The 19,655-nt window shown below is 43.9% G+C and overlaps 1 protein-coding gene across 1 annotated transcript in view; it reads right to left on the bottom strand.

Annotated features, from left to right (window-relative positions):
• LOC146189314 (sodium-coupled monocarboxylate transporter 1-like) overlaps positions 1 to 12,126 on the bottom strand; it is a 64,977-nt gene extending 52,851 nt beyond the window's left edge. Inside the window, exons 1-2 of the mRNA XM_084605235.1 lie at positions 12,034 to 12,126; positions 722 to 985 (exon numbers count right to left, since the gene is read on the bottom strand). Coding sequence (XP_084461361.1) covers positions 722 to 985; positions 12,034 to 12,126 — 357 coding nt within the window. The remainder of the gene's footprint in view (positions 1 to 721; positions 986 to 12,033) is intronic.
• Between the last annotated feature and the right edge of the window lie 7,529 nt (positions 12,127 to 19,655).

Genomic DNA, 19,655 nt, shown 5'->3' with positions numbered 1-19,655 from the left:
TTATCATAAGATATGGAGCCTCGAGGAACTTTTCTAGCCATGAAAGAGTGCTTGCGCACGAAAGCACACTCACTAAATAAATTGTGATAGTGTTTAGACAGCATTCCTGTTTATTCAAAAATAAGCAGCGTTTATCTCTCTTAAATTATGCGAAGGTCTTCATGTTCCATTTGTTTTTCAGTTTCGTGGATCTCAACCTTAAAGCGTTTTCTTTGTTTGCTTTCGTGGGCCTTTCGCGCCTTGAGAATATCGTCAAGGTTTGTCTGTTATTGAATTCGGCAATCTGCAACTGTAATTTTGTTTTCTGTTAGTCAGTTTGATAAGCCTCTCGCACTAGACAAAGTTTCACCTTCTTTTCGTCTGCGCTGCTGAGGTTCATTAGACTCACGCATCATCTGCCGGTGCATCTCTTGCTCTTTTTCGAAAGGCAGAGAGAAATATTTTCTCGACTCACGGCAAGTGCTCGCATGCCCACGAAGAAGGCGAACGTTTCGTTCAGAAGATGTTCAAATGACCGCGAAAGAGGTTTGATTAACAATGAAGTACTAAAACAAGTGCGATTCTAGGCTGACACAGAGGCTCACTGTAGATACTAAATATGTGATGACGAGCGTCCTCTGCCTTGTCTAAGCTGTGAAAATGTGCAGTTGCTTCGCTATTATATTGACTTGGGATTCGCAGTCTATTACCTACGTATTCCGCCAGCCAAAAATGGAATTACCTGAAAGACAGACACCGCCTTCAGGTCGTACAGCAATGGCACCAGGACCTTTGATGTGACAGTCGCCGCCAAGGGTAGGGCGACCAGGGGCCAGAGCACGTGGAAACCATAGGCGTAGTAATGGCCCAAGAATCCAACCACGGACACTCCATTCACCACAGAACCCAAGACGGAGATGGTAAGCGCGAACTCAGGAATACTGCGGCCACCCAGGAATGCTTCTACCACGGCACTGTGGAGATCGCTGACGCTATTTTGGCTCACCTAGATAGAAAAAGGGATGTCTCCTTAGTTACGTGTAAGCTAAGACAATTAGGGCGCGAGAAAGAAAACGTTATTTTAAACGTCAGTCCAGCTGTTAAAAAATAAAAAGAAACTGTAGGTTGCTGAATTAAGCTCCTAATTCAATCTTCTCCTGTTCTAAAATCGTCATTGGTCATGCGTGATTGGTCATGATAAGAGACGATGAGGAATGCCCCGTCACCTATGCACCGCCTAACATGCATTCTGCGAAGAACGGGAAACAATAGATCATTTCTTGATATTTTGCCGCCGTTTTACCATGATGAGAAAACGGTATTTGGAGAAGCCGTTACAACAGCTGGGTCCTTATTTGAGCAGCCAGATTTTATTATCGTTCGGTGCTACCATGCTTGGGTACAGCCACAGGTTTGTTTTTAACGCCACTCAAAACTTTTTAATAGAAACAAAACGTCTGCCTTGCTAATATGCTCTGAATTTTTAATCTGTACATATAAATCTTTGTATTCTCCTACTGCGTGCTTTAGTATTTACTCTCTTTTATTTTGGTTTTTCATATTTACATTTCCTTCTCTATTCCCTAGCATTTATTTCTATTTAGTTTTGGGATATAGTTATACATCTCAAAATATCTCTGCACCCTAATTCTTGGCCGTTCCTCCTGTGGGGGTATGTGCCATCAAATTAGAGGAGAACAACAACAACAACAACAACAACAACAACAACAACAACAACAACAACAACAACAACAACAACAACAACAACAACAACAACAACAACAACAACAACAACAACAACAACAACAACAACAACATGTACAACCCGACAGCGTTTAGTGGCTCCAATCGTGGGTGCTCGTTTGCCTAAGTATACATTGGTATTCGCATCTACTAATCTCTCAACCCTTTGTTGCGCTGTCCACTACAGTGCCTCAATGTTTGTGTCTCAGTTACCTCTCAACTGCATATTATGATAAACATTGCCCAAAGTAGTTAAATGCTCTGCTTTAAAGAAGCTGTACAAGCGTATCTGCGTGTCCAAGGAGCGGTGTATCTGACTCTGGATCCTAAGTGTTAGAAGAGTTGAATTTCCCTATGACCTTCCTATCTCAAAGGGCTATACGAATGGGCAGCTCATGCGAAGACGGCCATGCCAAGGGGCTCGTCACGTTACAAAAACCGCCGATATATTAGCGAATGGGCACGTCATCTGCAAGCCACCACCTGCCTGAAGCATGCTCTTAATTTTAGCTTACAGTGCTCATATCTGCGATGACATCTTTGCAGGGATTGTAAAATTATTGAGTGTGAAGTGATCTTTACAGCAACTGTTTAAAATACAGCCTCAGGAAACTGGGCTACAAAAAAGAAAAATGTTGGTTGATAATGTCAGTGCCTTATTTTAATGGCTTATGTTAAACTCGCAAAACGGCGAGTTGAACGAGCTGGTGCATAGTTAAAAAAAAAAAAAAACCGCGTAACAACGAAGACAAGAGGCAAGACGAGACCAGCGCTGACTAGCAACTGAAGATTTTATTGCAAATAACACAAATATATTGTCACGTTGTGATGACAAGCCCAATAGCTACAAAGACACTGGCGTTTCATTTGAATGAAACTCTTTATTGGGCTGACTTGCACCCGCAAAAGAACTATAGGCGAATCGGCGGCGGCGATAACAGCAATCGTGCTCGTTGGTCCTCGAACTAAGAATCCACGTTTCACGCGTGAGGACTCGTTTTAAAGGCTGCGTTGAAAGATCGAGATAAAACTGCACCCGGTGACTAGCATACACTACACTAGAACATTGTATAAACACACATGAAGGGCTTGAAGATTCGAGATGCATTTCAGCGTATCTTGCGCGAAAAAGAAAATGTTACGTCTCGAGAAAAGAAATGAACACGCAAAAAATACCAATTCGATTCGTGTGATGGAATCGCAGTGATAAGGCCGCATGCCGGCGACTGTACAAGAAATACAGTCTTGAATTCTTCGCCGCAGTATACTTAATTTACAGCCAAGAACACGCATGGGCAGTGCTAACAGCATCGATAACTGATAAAATGAATCTTAACAATTAAGATACCATAGTTCACAGTCATGAAAGAGAACAGATAGGGTGCTTACGCATGTGTCGCGGTTTATTATGAATGTGAACTGCCTCGCTGATTTCTCTGGTTAGTTTATCGCGGTGCTTATACCAAATCAGTATATTTAAAGAGCGGACTACATGGTTCTGCGTTAGAATTAGGAGGGTGACGGTGGTATTCTCTGTAGTGCAAAGCCAAGTTAGAGGAAGGGGCCCCATCCAAATAATTATTGTGCTCACGTATGTGAGTATTCATGAACCTGCCCGTCTGGCCTATACAACTTTTTCCAAACGTGAAGGGAACTACATACACCGCACCTGTGGCACTAGGGACAAACTTCATGTCATGATTTATCTGGCATGCTTTCTTTGTTTTTCGTCTTTTTTGTCTTCGTTCTTTTCTTCCGTGGATATCATATCAACAATGACAGATATTTTGACTAGCTTATTAGGAGAAGAAAAGGGTACATCTTTACCATATCTTCGGCCTAACTGCTTTAAACGATGGGATAATTGGTGAACGTAGGGGTGGACAGGGATTTCCTTTTTCTATTTACTTGAACGTTCGGGACTTCATGCCTACGGGATAATTTTATCTTTTATTATTGCATGCTAGTAGTATTTCTTTAGTGCTGTTCACGCCCGTGGTTGCCAGCAAATAAAAGCCTTCCAGTTCCGAAGGCCAGCTGCTGCTGTTGGGCGATCAACGAGCGCCAGAAAGATGCAGGACATGCTCAAGTTGGGGCTGAAGTTTTGTGTCCAGCCGTCGCTACAAAAGAAAGAATCTGTCTCTTGGGAGGTCCATCTCGTGCCACGTCCGGCAAGAAGAGCGGCCCAGGTGCGTTGTTGAATGTGTCGAGGCTATAAATAAAAGTGAAGGCGGCTATCTGAGGAAGTGGTGCTTTTCTGCCGTTGATTAACGTTATGAAATGTGAAAGGCTGTGAATGGCTTTCGATAAAGAAGAATTTTTTTGTGTTGCCGAAAAAACTGTTTAATGTGAAAGCCACCCCAAAAAACTTCAAACCGGTGCGCGCGAGTGTGAAAAGACAATTGCGTGAAGCTTTGCGTTTACTAGATGGAATGAATTTAGAAAGCCTGCGCTCCTTGGTTAAGAATGCAGAAAGTGGCTGTCTGGATTTACGTCTTCTAAAAAACCACCCAAACGCGACATTCCGTTCCGCTGTATTTTTGCGAACGTGCTACCTGGCAACATCAGGTGTAATGTGTTCATTGACAATAGACAACCCGGTTATGGTGTTTAATTCCTTGGAAATCATTGTTTTTTTGAAGTGCCAGAAATCAGGTATGTGTAATATGTTTATCATTGATATGCAGGACTTGTTTTATTCTCTCCCGCAGATTAACTTCTGCGGTGTATCAGCGAGTGAATAAAAGAGGGTACCTATGAAGAAGGATTCATTTCAATAAGCTGAATCTCTGGGAGGGTTTTTAGAGCTGATGTCATTTTTTCTTATGACTACTGTTGTTGAATGGCAAGGTAGACGGTATACTCAAAGATTGGTGGTATGTATTAGGTCAAAAGTAGCTCCTGTTTTGAGTAATATATCTTTTAGTTGCATTGAGAAGGCTATTAAGGATAATTTGAGCACCCTAACAAGACATATCTTTAGGTATGTAGATGATTACTTGGTTTTTGTTGACCACGATTACGTTCAGAGACCGTTATATGAGTTTTTAGAGGTTTTTCAAGACTGCGAAAAAGGCTTAAACTTCACCTTTGAAACTCCGGACAACAATAAGCTGCAATTCCTGGATATAAAATTGGTTTTGCAACCGGACCACGTTTGTTGGTCTTTCCTACAAAGGTCGAGAAATCACTTGTTCAGTTACCATTCTAGGCATTCCAAGATAATCAAAAATGGCATAGCTGTTCCTTGCCTAGGATCTGCGATTGATAAGTCATGTGTGCATGCTGTTAGTCAGAGGTTTAACCTTCAATTTCGCAGCTCAGGGCAGCAGCATTTCGAGAGAAAGCCATGATACTAGCATGAATTAGGATAATAAACAAGATAAATTGTCTCTTAGGCATGAAGCCCGTGATCCTTCAAGTAAGAGAGAGAAAAACATTTATTATGAGCAGGTGTGAAATATTCAGCCCTAGGTGGGCAGCCTCCTCAGTCCAGGAAGCCGTGGACCTGAGCCATCTCCCGAGTCCGGCTGACGCTGATCCTCCAGGCTGGGGCTTGACAGCAGAGTCTCCCACTGCTCTTCGGTTATGGCCATGGTGGTGATAGTACCAGTTGGTCCCTTGCATCCCCACACCATATGCTGTAGGGTGTTTGGCATGTTGCAAAATTCGCATTAATATCTGTAGGTGGTGGGCAATATTCTGTGTAGTAAGGTGCCGTGGACGTGGCTGTTGGTTTGGAGTTTTCAGACGGTGTCTGCGTCTTCTGCGGTTAGTTTCTTGTGGAATGGGGAATATTTTCTTCTGTAAAATCTGTAATGCAGGAGGATGTCAGTATATTTCTGGTGTACATCATGTGTGCTCCGAAACCCCTCTGAACGTGGTGCCCGGTTATCCTATCCTCGGGCTGAGGCGTTGGCGGCCTCGTTTCATTCCAAGTGAGTGTGTCCCGGAGTCCATATGATGTAGGTATCTGGGAGGTGATGAGTTATGGAATTTGAAGTGCTATGCTGGACAATCTTACTTTTTGGCAGTTTCTGCATGCGTATTGTGAATCAGTGAGAATGACGCCGTGCTCTTTGCTCGTAGAGACCGCCAATGCAATTGCGGCCTCTTCGGCTGCGTCAGTGTCATTTGTTGCAATAGTTGCAGAGGTCTTTTCTGTAAATGTGGAATCCATGACGCTAATGGAGTGGGCTTGTCTTCCCGGGTATTTTGCTGCATCAGTGTATCTCGTTTCCGGAAAGAGAAAAAGAAAATCGCTATCCTGCCATACGTTCACCAATTGTCCCATCGTTTAAAGCAGGTAGGTCGCAGATATAATATAGATGTACACTCGTTTATGCTCCAAATAAGCTATGCAAAATTTGTGTTATGGCTGATCGGAAGTTTAGGGAGAAAAAGAACGAAGAAAAAAAGAGGCAAAAAAGGAAAGCATGCCAGATAAATCGTAACAGGAAGTTCGTCTCTGGTGCTACAGGTGTGCTGTATGACGTTACCTTCACGTGTGGAAAAAAAAAGATATAGGCCAGATGGGCAGGTGCGGAAATACCCACATTCTTTGTATGAGACCCCTAATACTAACCTCCAAAGCAGGTTAGTATTAGGGGCTTTAAACCGAAAGCGCAATGAAAACCGACGTGCGAAGGTCTATTATTACGGGCGTTAGCACGTCTGTGCAAGATAGATCATTGCGGTCTGTGCAGCTAGATTGCCAGCAAAGGCAACATTATGTACTTGATATAGCTCAGTAATTAATTAATCAACAAAATATATTGAGCTTTTCATTTTTTACTTTAGGGGCCAGCATTGCAGTATCAAAATGAGGGCTGTGGATAGAAAATTGGAGTACAGATTTTATATTCTGCTTATCGGCAATGCAGTTCGAAATATTTAAATTCAAAATAATGAATTTCTTCTAATGCTGGCTCCCCTCAGCGCACATTTTTAAATTGGTGTCGATTTGTCTGCTTCATGCCGTAGAAGCAGGGAGAGTTACTTCCACGACAATACCGTGCCCAGTGACACTGGTTTAATAATATGCATTGGGAGTAGCCAGCTTTATGAGATGAATGATTGTTCAGCCCTCGATCACAGAATATCAATCGGCATGAAATATATTACAACAGCGCACGAAAACAAGCAAAAGTTGCAATGCCAGCACTAAACACAGCGCTAATGACAGCAGATAAGATGAAAATATTTTGAAAGCGAGATTTCAGCTGAATGGCATTTTCAGGAATATGCCATCAAAAAGCCCTAAAAATGTTACAAAAAGTCATCGCTTCATGAAGTTCTGGTACAAAGTGGCAGCGTGTATACCTCGCATGCAGTCTGACTATAGGTAGCTATAAAACGCTGGTCTGTGTAACCTTAAAAAAAACGGAACAGCGTGAACAATTTGCACACTGTGAGCAACTAACTGGAATCATTATATGGTTACAAAGTCTCCCTAGTTTGTGGTTCGATAATAAAAGGCACAAAATCCCATTCGGCTAAAAGCACTGTCATGCAGTGCAGTTTTCTTCATAGGTGTAGCTCTGCTTTTATTACATATAACGACTATTCCGCGCTTTCCCATATGAGAGCAGATTTTGCTTGCTAATTTTGTGCACAGTACATCCTGACCGCAAACAGTGCAAAATTGTTTTTTACCTTCCAAGACATTGTATAGAGTTCTTTGCAATATATATTATGAACTGCTTCAATCGTATTCGCCGTTAACGTCAAAATGATGAAGGTCGCGTTTACCAGCAAATTTGGTGCTGGAGTTGTCGGCGTCGTCATTGTGAGCAAAAAATTGCTGGCATGACACTGACAAGTGGTAGCTGCAGGTTAAGTCGCCCCTACACAGAGTGGTCGTATGGTTGTATGATGTCACGAGACCACATGGTTGAATTAGCAGGCGCAGCCAACCCTTGCTTCGCCTTAGAGATGGGAGGGTATGACTAAAATCCAAGGCTGGGATGTCGAAAGTATGCAATCGCAGCTTTTTTCTGTGGATCTAGGCGAACTCCTTTACTTACAATATGCCGCAGGAACACCACCTCTGCGCAGGCAACACGGCAATTCTTAGATTTCAGTGGTAGCCCTGATAACTTGGTTGCTTCCAGCACTGTCAAAAGTTTCTGAGCTGACCTTCAATGTTGCTAGTTTGAAGAGAAGACAGCGGCGTCATCTAAGTATACCAGACAATTTTTTCACTTTATGCCTGCCAGTACAGTACCAATTCTTCGCTGCAAATTTGCTGGTGCGGAGCAGAGGTTAAATGGAATCGTCTTGAGCTCGAAGAGTCTGTTGTGTCTGGTGAACGAGGTCTGCTCTTAATCCCTTTTGTCGGCCTATATTTGTCAGTAGCCCCTCTTCAGGCTCATAATGGGAAGTACTTCGAGTTGATGAGGCTCTCCAGCGTGTTGTAGATGCCAGGGATGAGATAGATATCGTTCCTCGTTATGCTATTCATGTGGCTGTAAATAACGTACACACGAAATGATCAGTCCTCCGTCTTCAGAGGAATGACGGTTGCCGCCGAGAGACTCTTCGATGCCTGGATGACTTCATTACGAAGCCTTTCATGAAACTGCTTGCGGATGGTTTTGCATTCTTTCTGCGATGCATGGTAAGGGCTTTGAGGAACAGGTTAGGCGTGTTAGCCAGTGACAATGCGTTGACTGAGGAGAGTTGTTTGTCTCTTCTTCAAGCACTCGATGTAGCGTTAACGAAGACTACGAATCTGACAACGTCTGCTCCTTATTAGCACTGGATGTATGGGGGACGTGGGCCTATAGCCTTGGTTAGGTGCATCGTCTGTGGGTTGGTCGTGAAGGGTGAATACATCTAAGATGTCTGCTAGTTGGTCGATAAAATTCATTTTCGCGTCTTTATTGAGATTTCGGTATTCGTCGAGGTCCATCGCTATGGCTTTAGCTTGTCCGTTCCATATATGAGCATGCCTCCTGAGATTGCGAGTCCCCGATCCAGAAGCAAGTGAGTGTTTTCCTTGGCGAAGCCTTCAGCAGTTTTGATGCCTGCAGTACCCATGCAAATGATGATGCTTGACTAAGCTGGTACACTCAATCCTTTGTCGAGAACATGAAGGGCACCTTGATTCGACAAAGGTTTTGTAGCAGACTGCTTTGCCCATCGAGAGCTCTATGAGCTTTGAGCGAAGACCGATATTCGAATGATGTTAACCCTGAGTCTCTACCTAGAATCACGTCACAGTATCGTTGCTGCAGGAAAGTAAGCTGCGAGGATAAGTATGCCCTTAACGTTTCTCTGGCGGTGTCTCGCCCTGACAACTTAATGAGGCTACCACAAGTGATGGGATTCACTGGGCCATCCCAAGTGGTCGTTTATTTTTAAGCTTGGCGCAAATGGTCCACTTATGACTGAATACTCAGCTCCGGTATCCACTAAGATAGTGACCGTGCTACCGTCTACAGTCACTTCAAGAACACTTGGTCGCGTCCTTGCAACGCATTCACCTCAGTACATAAAGAAAAGTACGAGATATTTCTGTGTGGAAAAACGCAGTGATAAGGCCGTACGCGAGCTGCTACCAAGGATTCGCGGGAATATGCGGGATAATATCAGCAAAATAAGGAGTTAGTGAGTAGTTAACTTTAGGCGCATGGAGCCGCTGACGACAGTCATTAGCGTTATCGCGTCATAACACCGTTAAAGGCATAGCTTCAGTGTCCCTCGAATTTTTTGGGCTTCATGGGCACATCCTATTTTATGACCATGCCATTGATAATACTGAAATTCACAGTTTCTTGCCACAACAGGTCGACTGTACATGTCGTTCATAAATACTCTTTGGCTCTGAAGTGGAAAAACAGAAGTGACGCAACCTGCTCGCTTTCCTATAATGCTATTTTTCTGTGCATGACGATGTTCCAGCTCTTTGTTTGCACAAAAGCTTGTTATGAAGAAAAATTGATGCTCCTAATAATTAGGAATTCGGTGTGCTGATAATCATAATGCCAAAACTGCTACAAAGCATGCATTTGTCCTTAGGTAACAGGCTTTTGATGGTTTCCTTGCTCATTCCATTCCGATATGAATACGTGTTCCTCTCGAAGCAGATCTCGGAGGAAGGATGTTCTTAATAATTTAGAAAGTTGAGAGCTTCATTTAATGCATTGTGATCACTTTAATATTGTATTGGTTTCTTAGGGGCTTATGTATTGCTCTACCCAGTCGGAAAAAGACTACAGAAAATTTTTTTGTTGTTCCGACAAAATTTCTGTGCGGTTTTTGACGAAAAACCTGTTGGGATAACAGAATGTTCTGTAGTATCATCAGAACTTTCTGTAGTTACAACAGAAAAATGTTATAGAGCTACAGACAACAAAAATATACTACAGAAAATCTACAGAACTACAGAAAAGTACTACAGAACTACGGAAAAATCTGACGTTTACGACAAAACTACAAAGTATTTTGTCGTATTTTCGACACGGTTCTGTAGTCTTTTTCGAATGGGTAAAAAGAACAGCGCCGACGCTGGACTAAAGACCGAACCATACAGGTGCTACCTTACAAGTGAAGTTTCTTCAAGAGAAGCACACATATTATTGTCTTGAGGCAAGCTTTCAGCTTAGTCATATTCAAGGTCAATGTAGACGGCCAGACAAAAGCGATAAAATGCAAGAAATCTGAAAACACTAGGAAATTTAGACAAGGAACGATAGCTGTGGGAAAAGTGAGATGTGATATTGATATTAAGATGCTAGGCGAAATGATGAATCAGGGTAGAAGCGGTGTACGTGTGGGACAACATCCGATTTTTGTCCGAGAGGTGCAAAGTTCGGTCCCTGGTCGCACTAGGTGCCCCCCAGATTCTCAGTGGGTACAGACGTTCGCCTGGCGCTCAGCTACTCCAGAGTGAAATGCGGGTGAAATACGTTTTTTAACCAAATCGTTAAGCAGATGGATGATTGATATTGATTGGATTGGTTCACAGGAAAAGAAAGGCGCAGTATCTGTCACACTTGCTCTGTGGACACCTGAACCACGCCTAAGGGAAGAGATGACTATAGAAGTGAAAGTGGAAAGAGAGAAAGGAGAGCCGTAGTGGAGGGCTGCGGAGTAATTTCGACCACCTGGGGATCTTTAACGTGCGCTGACATCGCACAGCACACTGACGCCTCTTCGTTTCGCCTCCGTCGAAACGCAGCCGCCGAAGTCGGGTTCGAACCCGGGAACTCCGGCACAGTAGTCGGGCATATTACCACTGCACCACCCCGGCGGGGCATAGATGATTGATAATTTTCTCCATCAGACAACATAAATCCGCCTCTTGTGGCAGAGTTTGATGTTTATAGTTTTTTCGATATTAGGTTTGGCTCGTGAGGGGTGCACCGGGGTTATGGAGCCTTTTCAAAGCTTATACCATTGAAAATGGCCGGGCGTGAGGCCAGCGGACGCTTGCACCTATTTTGATCTGTGGGTGTCTGGAGCTGGGATTAGAACCAGCCACCACCTCGACAATAAGAAGGTTTTGAAAAGGTATCGCGGAAAATGCACACGGGAGATTGATAAAGCCTACCCGATGCGAAACCCTGGCGACACGTATGTCAGCAGTCCATCAATTACTTACTATCGAAAGAGACAGCTTATTTGAAAAAAGAATTAAAGGTACCTCCCTCAGAAAATTTCCTTAGTCCTTTTAATTCAAGTGCTACTCACTGTCATCTTTTCTCTTAACATCATGCCCAATGATCAATCGTTCGCTTAGCATCTTGTTATGAACTCCACTTGCCACTCCTTCCATAGCCATCATCCCTTGTCGAAACGCTTTATACAGCTTTAAATGTTTTTCATTCTATGTTGCCCTTAACATTGCCTTTGACATTCACCCAGCTGATTGCTTGCCTCAGGGCTGCTTAATGCGTATGCTTCTCGCGAATAAACTTCAGCTGTAATTACGCCCTTGTTTTGTTCGTTTCTCTTCATTCAGCCGTCTCTCTACGCTGTTCCCTTTTGTGGAATGTTACTGAAACTAGCCTACAGCAACAACCCTGTGATCAGTTGCATACTTGTGTTTTAACTCACACTATAACCGACAGGTTCCTGCCGATGAAGATAGCGCTTTATTGGAGATCTTTATATTTGCCAGACTTCAGCCAGAATCATTCCTAAATGTTGGGAGAGCTTGGTAGCCGACTTGCCTTACACCTCAATATGGCTTGCCTGTGGCCTTGTTCTTAGTATGCTTTAGATAGCATTTTGTAGTCGACGCCAAGTTATGTTGAACGCACACATGGGCATCATAAAACCTACCTTTCGGCGTCGTCGGGCTACGGAGAAGTAGAGGCCGACCAAGTATCCTGCTGCGGTGAGCACCCCAAACACAGCGTAGTCAGCGTTGCCCAGGCTTTTGGGTACTGAAGACATGTTTCATCCGGTTTTCTTTGTCAACACTTCCAGTGGCGGAAACCGTCGCGTTGTCTGCTGAATAGTTTAGAATATGCTCAGTCAAAATGACTGCGCGGGTAATCGTCGCGTTCAGGAGAGCGTTGAAGTACCGCGAGTTCTTTATCCTTCAAAGGCACTTGATTATATCAGGTGCGCAAGAAGTGCTCTGGTCAAGTCGTTGGATGTTGAAGCTTGCTCTCCTGAGTGGCTCCTAGGAATTTTTACGTTATTCCTCCGTGCTCTTAGATAATAATCACAATGCTCAGAGCACGCGTCCTCCTTCTTTGTTTCAGCAGATGACTTGATTGTCACAATGAAGGAGAGCCGAAGAATGAAGAAAAATACCCAATGCATCAACTCTTACTTTCTTTATCCCCTGTTAACAAAATTATCTCAGAGTGGGAAACGTTTCCTGCAGGCGTTTTCTGTTCGCATTCCCGGCTGCTCAGGTCAAAATTTGTGCTGCATTACTTCTCCGAACAGCAGCTCCTTCTATCTCTGGTTAGTCCTCTCTTCACGTTTGAGGCATGAACAAGCTGGGGTTCCAGTTTACACCTACTTGGAAGGTGCACAGCGCGCAGACGGACCCGGTGCCACGTAGAACAAAGCCAAGCAAACACCGGTTTGAATACCTCCCAATGCGATTCAGGCTAAGCTTTTCTTCTTGCAGGCTACTAAATATCTCCTCTGCACTTCTTGCCAGCGATACAGATGACTCGAAAGTATAGAGGACTGGTCTGGCGCAGCATCGATGTGACCTGGTGCATGCAAGTGCCTATGCCCCAGACAGCTGGGAGAAGAATGATGCTTAGCGCGGGCTCAGAGTCGTTACCGATGATAAAGGGCGAACAAAATAACCTTCCCGCCGATCCAGATAAGCTCGACGGTGTCATCAAACTACTTCCCGTGCTGACAACAGCTGCGGAATCCAAGGTAACTCGCATACGTGCCCTGGCTGCAATTTCAAACCTCTAACATACGGTCCCAGGTTACACCGAGGATTCGGAAAAGCTGGTGAAAGCAGCATGCACTCGATCGAACTTTAGGGCTTTTTAATGCCGTTCGAACAACCCAACGCATTTTTGAATAATTACGAGGAAAAATGCGCTATATATGCACGTTTTACTCACAGTCATGAAGGTGTGACTTGAGGAAAGGTGAGTTACATAGAGCAATTTGCATTCCTGCTCACATCCGCTTATCCCAAGCTGTCGGCTGTACAAGGGAAGCAAATAAAAGTGAAGCAATTCGTTTTCAACTGCACAGCTGGAGCCACTTCTATACAAAGCGCTCGATAAACCGTACGGGCCAGAAATAAAGTTCGAAAGAAACGATATTGCATAGTTGACAACTTGAAATGCCCGAAACAATTAAATATTCGTACTACTGAAACGGTAGCCATATACGTCGGCGTTGCATGGTTATGAAGCGTACTTTCACGAAATGATGCACTAACTGCTTTTCCAGATTGAAAGAGCGTGTTAGAATAATATTGTTTCATTTTCATTGATATATACACCCGTTACTATATATATACCCGTAGCAGGAGCGGTTACTTCGAATGGAAAGTTTTAAGATAATTTAACACAATTTGCAATACGTTAGTTTGAATGAATTAGTGTGCATCTTTCACTGTCACAATTATCTTTTATGTATCAAATTTGAAATAACCTCGACGACAGTGGTGAATTACGCAGAAAATTTTGCTTCTAGCCTAATATCAATTTTAGCCTCTACTTATTCCTCTAGGCTGGCCTCAGATTCCCCGAGATGGCGAAAAATAACTAGCACTCGAAGCGGGATGTATGTTTGCCCTTAAAGGGAGGACAAGATACTTTGGGTAGCGGGGAAGTGGATGCCGTCGCCTGAGACGAGATGGCGGAAGGATGTTGGAAGGGTGGCATACTATAGTTGTGAGGGGTGGCAGGGCGGATGTAAGCGGTCTACGTTTTAAGCAGGCGTTTTCTTGTTTTAGTCGATGGTTACTAGCTCTAAGGGCTGTTATTCTATCCTTGAGGGCTTGAAGCTCTGAGTCATGAGACTGAGACTGCGGAGAGTGAGAAGCCGTGGCACCTTATTATTCGTGAAGGAGGGCTCTCGTTGAGGAAGCAATTTGAGACCAGTGGTGGGAAGAACAGGGAGCGGTTCCGGTTAGAGGTTGGAGGTTCCGGTAGGAGGAGGAGGAGCGGGTGGAATAATGTTTGGTCTGAGTGTTGTCACCTTCTTGGTGGCGGGTCCGAGACCGGGGTAGGCGGATTGTTTGAATTCATTGCATCAAGCTTACATCGCAGTACAGCAGGACAGTGGCATATGCATTGGGGGGGGGGGGGGGGGGGAGGGGGCAGTCTGGTGAGGAAGAGAACAAAAAAAAAAAACAAGTGAGGGCGCATCGTGGTACTGGTCAGGACAGTTGACAGTAGGACAGTTGACAGTTTACAGCCGTGTGGTGCGGACGCGTGTTCCATCGCTCCTCCGATTGCACGTGGCTACCGGAAACGGACGGACTGGCGACAGCGGGAGCTTCCGAAGCGTCAAATAGATGAGTTCTTTCTTTTATTACCTTATTTCTTTTTCAGCTAGTTAGCTTAGGTGCAGCCTAAAGAATAGATTTTAGCTCTTGGTCCTAGCGGCCTGGTTTTTCGTGCCGGCAGCTAGGTTTTCTTGGCGTTCATTGTTTAGCTATCTTGTTTAAATAGATATTTTTCTTTCTAGGCTATTGGAAGTCGCAGATTTGGTTTTTAACGCGTGTTTGCTAGTCGTTTCTTGTGTCTTCTTTTGGCAATTTGTATATTCTAAGAATTTGTAACAGTTATAGTTCAGTCGATGAGCGCTTAAGATGATAAATCAAAAGAAGGTAAGGTGTACTCAGTGTGAGGCGCAGGTTAATCTCAAAGAAACGCGTTTTGATTCTGTAGGTGAAGCGGAAGGCAGCGACTTTTTGTGTCGATGTTGCGTACTGAATGCACGTCTAGATAGATTTGATCAAGAAAGGGGCAGTTTAGTGTCTCGTGTGGAGGATTTAGAACATGAAGTACGTTTGCTAAGGACGGAAAATCAGAAACTGCTTGGACAGCTTACTCAGATTGAAAAGAAAGGGGCCGACTTTGTCCTTGGAACCAACAAGGACGAACATTCCAATGCGGGCCACGTGGCTGGGGCCAGCACTGGCATAGAAGGCATAAGCAAAGTAGGTCAGGCGGATCCGAACCGTCAGAGTTATTTAGAAGCAGATAAGACGCCGGAAAAAAAGGAAGAAGTAAGGAAGAATGAAAATCCCAGAGATAAGGACACAGATAACCAAAAGCAGGAGCCAACAGTTGGGAGAGGGAGAGAGAAGGCCCAGGTGCTTATCGCCGGAGATTCTAACATGAACAGGTGCAAGCGAGATATCTTGGAACGTGTAAGGGGTGATAAGAGAGTGTTGGTTGGAGTCTTCCCAGGGAGAACAATGAGGGATGTACTAAAAGAGAGTAAAAATAGGCTGTTGAAGGATTGCGCAGAGCGCAGTATGGTAACAGTAGCCGCGGGTCTAAACGATGTCCTAAATGGTGACGCTGCAGGAGTGGTGGAAAGTTTAGCTAAGGGAGTTGACGAGATCAGGGAGATAGCACAGCAGACGCAGATAGTTGTATGCACAGTACCAGAGGTGCTAGGATTGAACGGAAAGATGGAAAAGGACGTGGTGACAGTTAATCAGGACATAAGAAAGTTAAGCCTGGAGAAGCGGTTCGAAGTGGTTGAGGTAAACAGGGAGGTACATAAAGCAGGCTTTGGTAGGGCTTTTCAGCGAGATGGCATTCATTTTAACAGAAGGGTCGGAGCAGAGATCGGCTGGCGCTTGGCAGGCAGGGCTGTAGCTTTTTTAGGGGGTCCGCGAGGACTCCGTGCACAGAGGTAGTTAGAAGTGAAGCAGAAGAAAGCGTAATAATGGAGGCTGAGCCCCCAAAAATGGCAAAGAGTAGGTCGAGAAAGAAAAGTACAAAAAAGAAATTTAACACTAGGATCAGCTACATAAACATGCAAGGAGGTAGAAAAAGAGCGAAATGGCTAGAGATAGAACAGCAGTTGAAGGATGACAAAATAGGTGTGTACGCTCTTTGCGAGACTCATCTCAGGGATCTAGAAGATCCGCCGTTTATAGAAGGCTACGTCTGGGAAGGGTGCAACAGAACGAGAACGGAAAGAAAGGGCGGAGGCGTAGGTATGTTGATACACCAGGGAACAAATTGGCAAAGAATTAAATCATCTTGTAAAGAACATATCTGGGTTTCAGGAACCATTGCCGGCATAAGGACATGGCTAGGGGTAGTTTATTTAGGAACAGGACATCAATGCAGGCAAGAAAACAGGGATCTTGTTGAATGTCTCAGTGACGATATAAGCCAGTTTGGAAACGGGGCCAATATTATTCTGCCGGGGGACATGAACGGCCACATCGACGATCTGGATGGATACACGGATTGTAACGGGAAGCTAATGCTAGATTTCTGCGAGCGACACGATCTAGTTATAGTAAATAGAGAAACAAAATGTGAAGGCCAAATCACGTGGGAATTCCGCAACAGGCAGACGACCATTGACTATTGTCTAATGTCGCAGGAAATTTATAGCAAGGTCACAAAAATGGAAATAGACGAAGAAGGGGAGTGTAGTCTGGGAAGTGATCATAAACGTATTAGTCTGCAGATGGGGCCCTTGATGAAAAGAGAAATGGAACTTAGACAAAGCGGAAACGCAAAATTAAACGACGATCAAATAGCGCAGATTGCAGCAGACATAGAGGAAGCAATAGAGAAAAGCCCCATGGAAGACTGGGATTATGAACAGGTAGAACTACTCATAAGGAGTAAAATTAAGGAGGTTAAAGCAGCAAACCGCTGGAATGGAAAGAGGAAGCCACGGAGCTGGTGGAATAAGGAAATCAGGGAAGCTATTGAACAACGACGGGCTGCTTCAAGGGAACACCGAATGGCAAAGAAAGGACAGGCTTCTCAGGAGGAAATCGACCAAAAATGGGAATCATATCGACAAAAGAAACTTCAAGTGCAGGCCATCGTCCAAAGTAAAATATGACAGTCCACCGATCGCTGGATGGCAGATATACACGATGCCTCTAGAAACGGAGCAAAAAAATTCTGGAACCATATAAGCTGGCTAGGGAAGAAGAATCAAAGAAAGCAAGATCGGATTCAAGATAACGAGGGAAATTGTTTAAAGGGGGACAACGCAGTGAACTACATTACATCAGTTATAGCCGAGTCATTTAAGAACGACGATAGGGTAATCTCCGCAAATCAGGAAGCAACACAAGGTAGCAGAATACAAAGCACCTTATAACTGACCAATCTAAACTGGAAAAAGGCAGAAAAAAATATTCCTAAAAACACATCTACAGGAATAGATGGAATTCCGATCAAGCTGATTAATGAACTCGGTCCAAAAAGTAAGGAAACGTTGTTAAAAGCTTTGGAAACAGTCATAGCGAATAAGCAGATTCCGGACAGCTGGCGGCAGAGTAAAATGAATTTGATTTATAAAGGGAAAGGAGAAAGGATGCACATAAAATCCTACAGGCCGATTACCATAACATCTGTAATGTACAGGTTAGCCATGCAGGCGGTGAAATTAAAGGTGCAAGCATGGGTTGAAAGTAACAAGATACTCGGAGAACTTCAGAACGGCTTTAGAAATGGTAGGCACTTAGATGATTGCCTGTTCGTGCTTACCCAATGCATCGAAATATCTAGAGTGGAAAATAGACCTTTGTATTTGGCCTTCCTGGACATAAACGGGGCGTACGATAACGTAAGCATGGAACTCCTGTGGAACATATTAAAAGAAGAAGGTAGCGGTTATGAGATAATAGAGTTCCTACAGGAAATATACCGGGATAACAAAGTAGAAATTACGTGGGAAGGGATAAGAAGTACGGAGGATGTCAAAGTATGCAAAGGATTAAGACAAGGCTGTCCTCTATCACCGCTGCTGTTCATGCTTTATATGATAAACCTGGAACGGAGGATACAAGACAGTAACCTAGGTTTTAACCTGTCATACAGATTAGGTGGAAAGGCGGTAGAGCAGCGCCTCCCCGGTTTGATGTATGCAGACGATATTGTGCTGCTAGCTGAGAGTCTGGAAGAATTGCAAACTCTAGTTAAGTATTGCGGAGACGAAGGGGACGCTCTAGGCTTCAGTTTCAGCGCACTTAAGTCGGGTCTGATGATTTTCAACGGCTCAACTGATCAGGGTCTTAAAATTCAAGGCCCTGAAATACCTAGAGTAGCAGAATATAAATATTTGGGGGTATGGATAAACGAAGGATTGGCATACATTGGAAAGCATGAGCAATCACTTAAGGCCAAAGGGCGAAGGAATGCCGGGATAATGAAGCATAAGGCATTGTGGGGATACAATAGGTATGAGGTATTGAGGGGTATTTGGAAAGGAATTATGGTGCCCGGACTTACTTTCGGAAATGCGGTTTTGTGCCTAAAATCAGAGGTACAGTCGACATTAGAAACAAATCAGAGATCCGTTGGACGATTAGCACTAGGTGCCCACGGCAAAACTACAAATGAGCCGGTACAGGGAGATATGGGCTGGGCATCTTTCGAAGTGCGGGAAGCTTAGAGTAAAATATTGTATGAGGAACGCCTGAGAAAATTGGACAGTAACAGATGGGCAGCTAAGGTATTTAAATACCTGTACCTAAAAAGCGTTGATTTACAATGGAGGAAAAGAACTAGGAAACTAACTAGTAAGTATGTTAGTAACAAGAACGGAGAAATAAAGAGCATTAAGCAACAGGTGAAAAACACAGAAGGTAAAAATTGGATAAATTCGATGGAAAAAAAAACTGAGTGTGGAATTATACCGAAAGTGAAAAATGCAGATCAGGAAGGAAGATTTCTTTGATAACTCAAGAGGCAGTGCCCTACTTTTTGAAGCTAGATCAGGGTGCCTTAGAACACGCAGCTACAAAAAGAAGTTTGGTTGGTTGGTTGGTTGGTTTGTGGGGTTTAACGTCCCAAAGCGACTCAGGCTATGAGAGACGCCGTAGTGGAGGACTCCGGAAATTTCGACCACCTGGGGTTCTTTAACGTGCGCTGACATCGCACAGCACACGGACGCCACTTCGTTTCGCCTCCATCGAAACGCAGTCGCCGAAGTTTAAAAGAAGTTTAACAATGGAGATGACGCATGTGCTGTATGTGGAAACTCCAGTGAAACAATTGACCATATTATACTCGAATGTAATGGTATCTATCCGGAAGTTGGTGCAGGCGCAATCACTGTTCCTGAAGCTCTGGGCTTTAGAGATAACAGTGGCCGGCTGAATAAACCGGCGGTGGAAACTAGCAGAAAACGGCTGGAAGATTGGTGGCTTAAAAGCAGAGAAGTGACATAATGTTAGTAATGTAGGAGCAAAATTTAATAAATAGAATGATGGTTTAGTTAACAATTCTAAATCAATAATTAAGATATATGGAGAAAAATGAGCATGA

Source organism: Amblyomma maculatum, chromosome 5 (assembly GCF_055883805.1).
Source record: "Amblyomma maculatum isolate TAMU_Amacu chromosome 5, ASM5588380v1, whole genome shotgun sequence".
NCBI classification, from domain to species: domain Eukaryota; kingdom Metazoa; phylum Arthropoda; class Arachnida; order Ixodida; family Ixodidae; genus Amblyomma; species Amblyomma maculatum.
The sequence above is the reverse complement of the archived record's forward strand: the minus strand, read 5'-3'. Positions and strand labels throughout refer to the sequence as shown.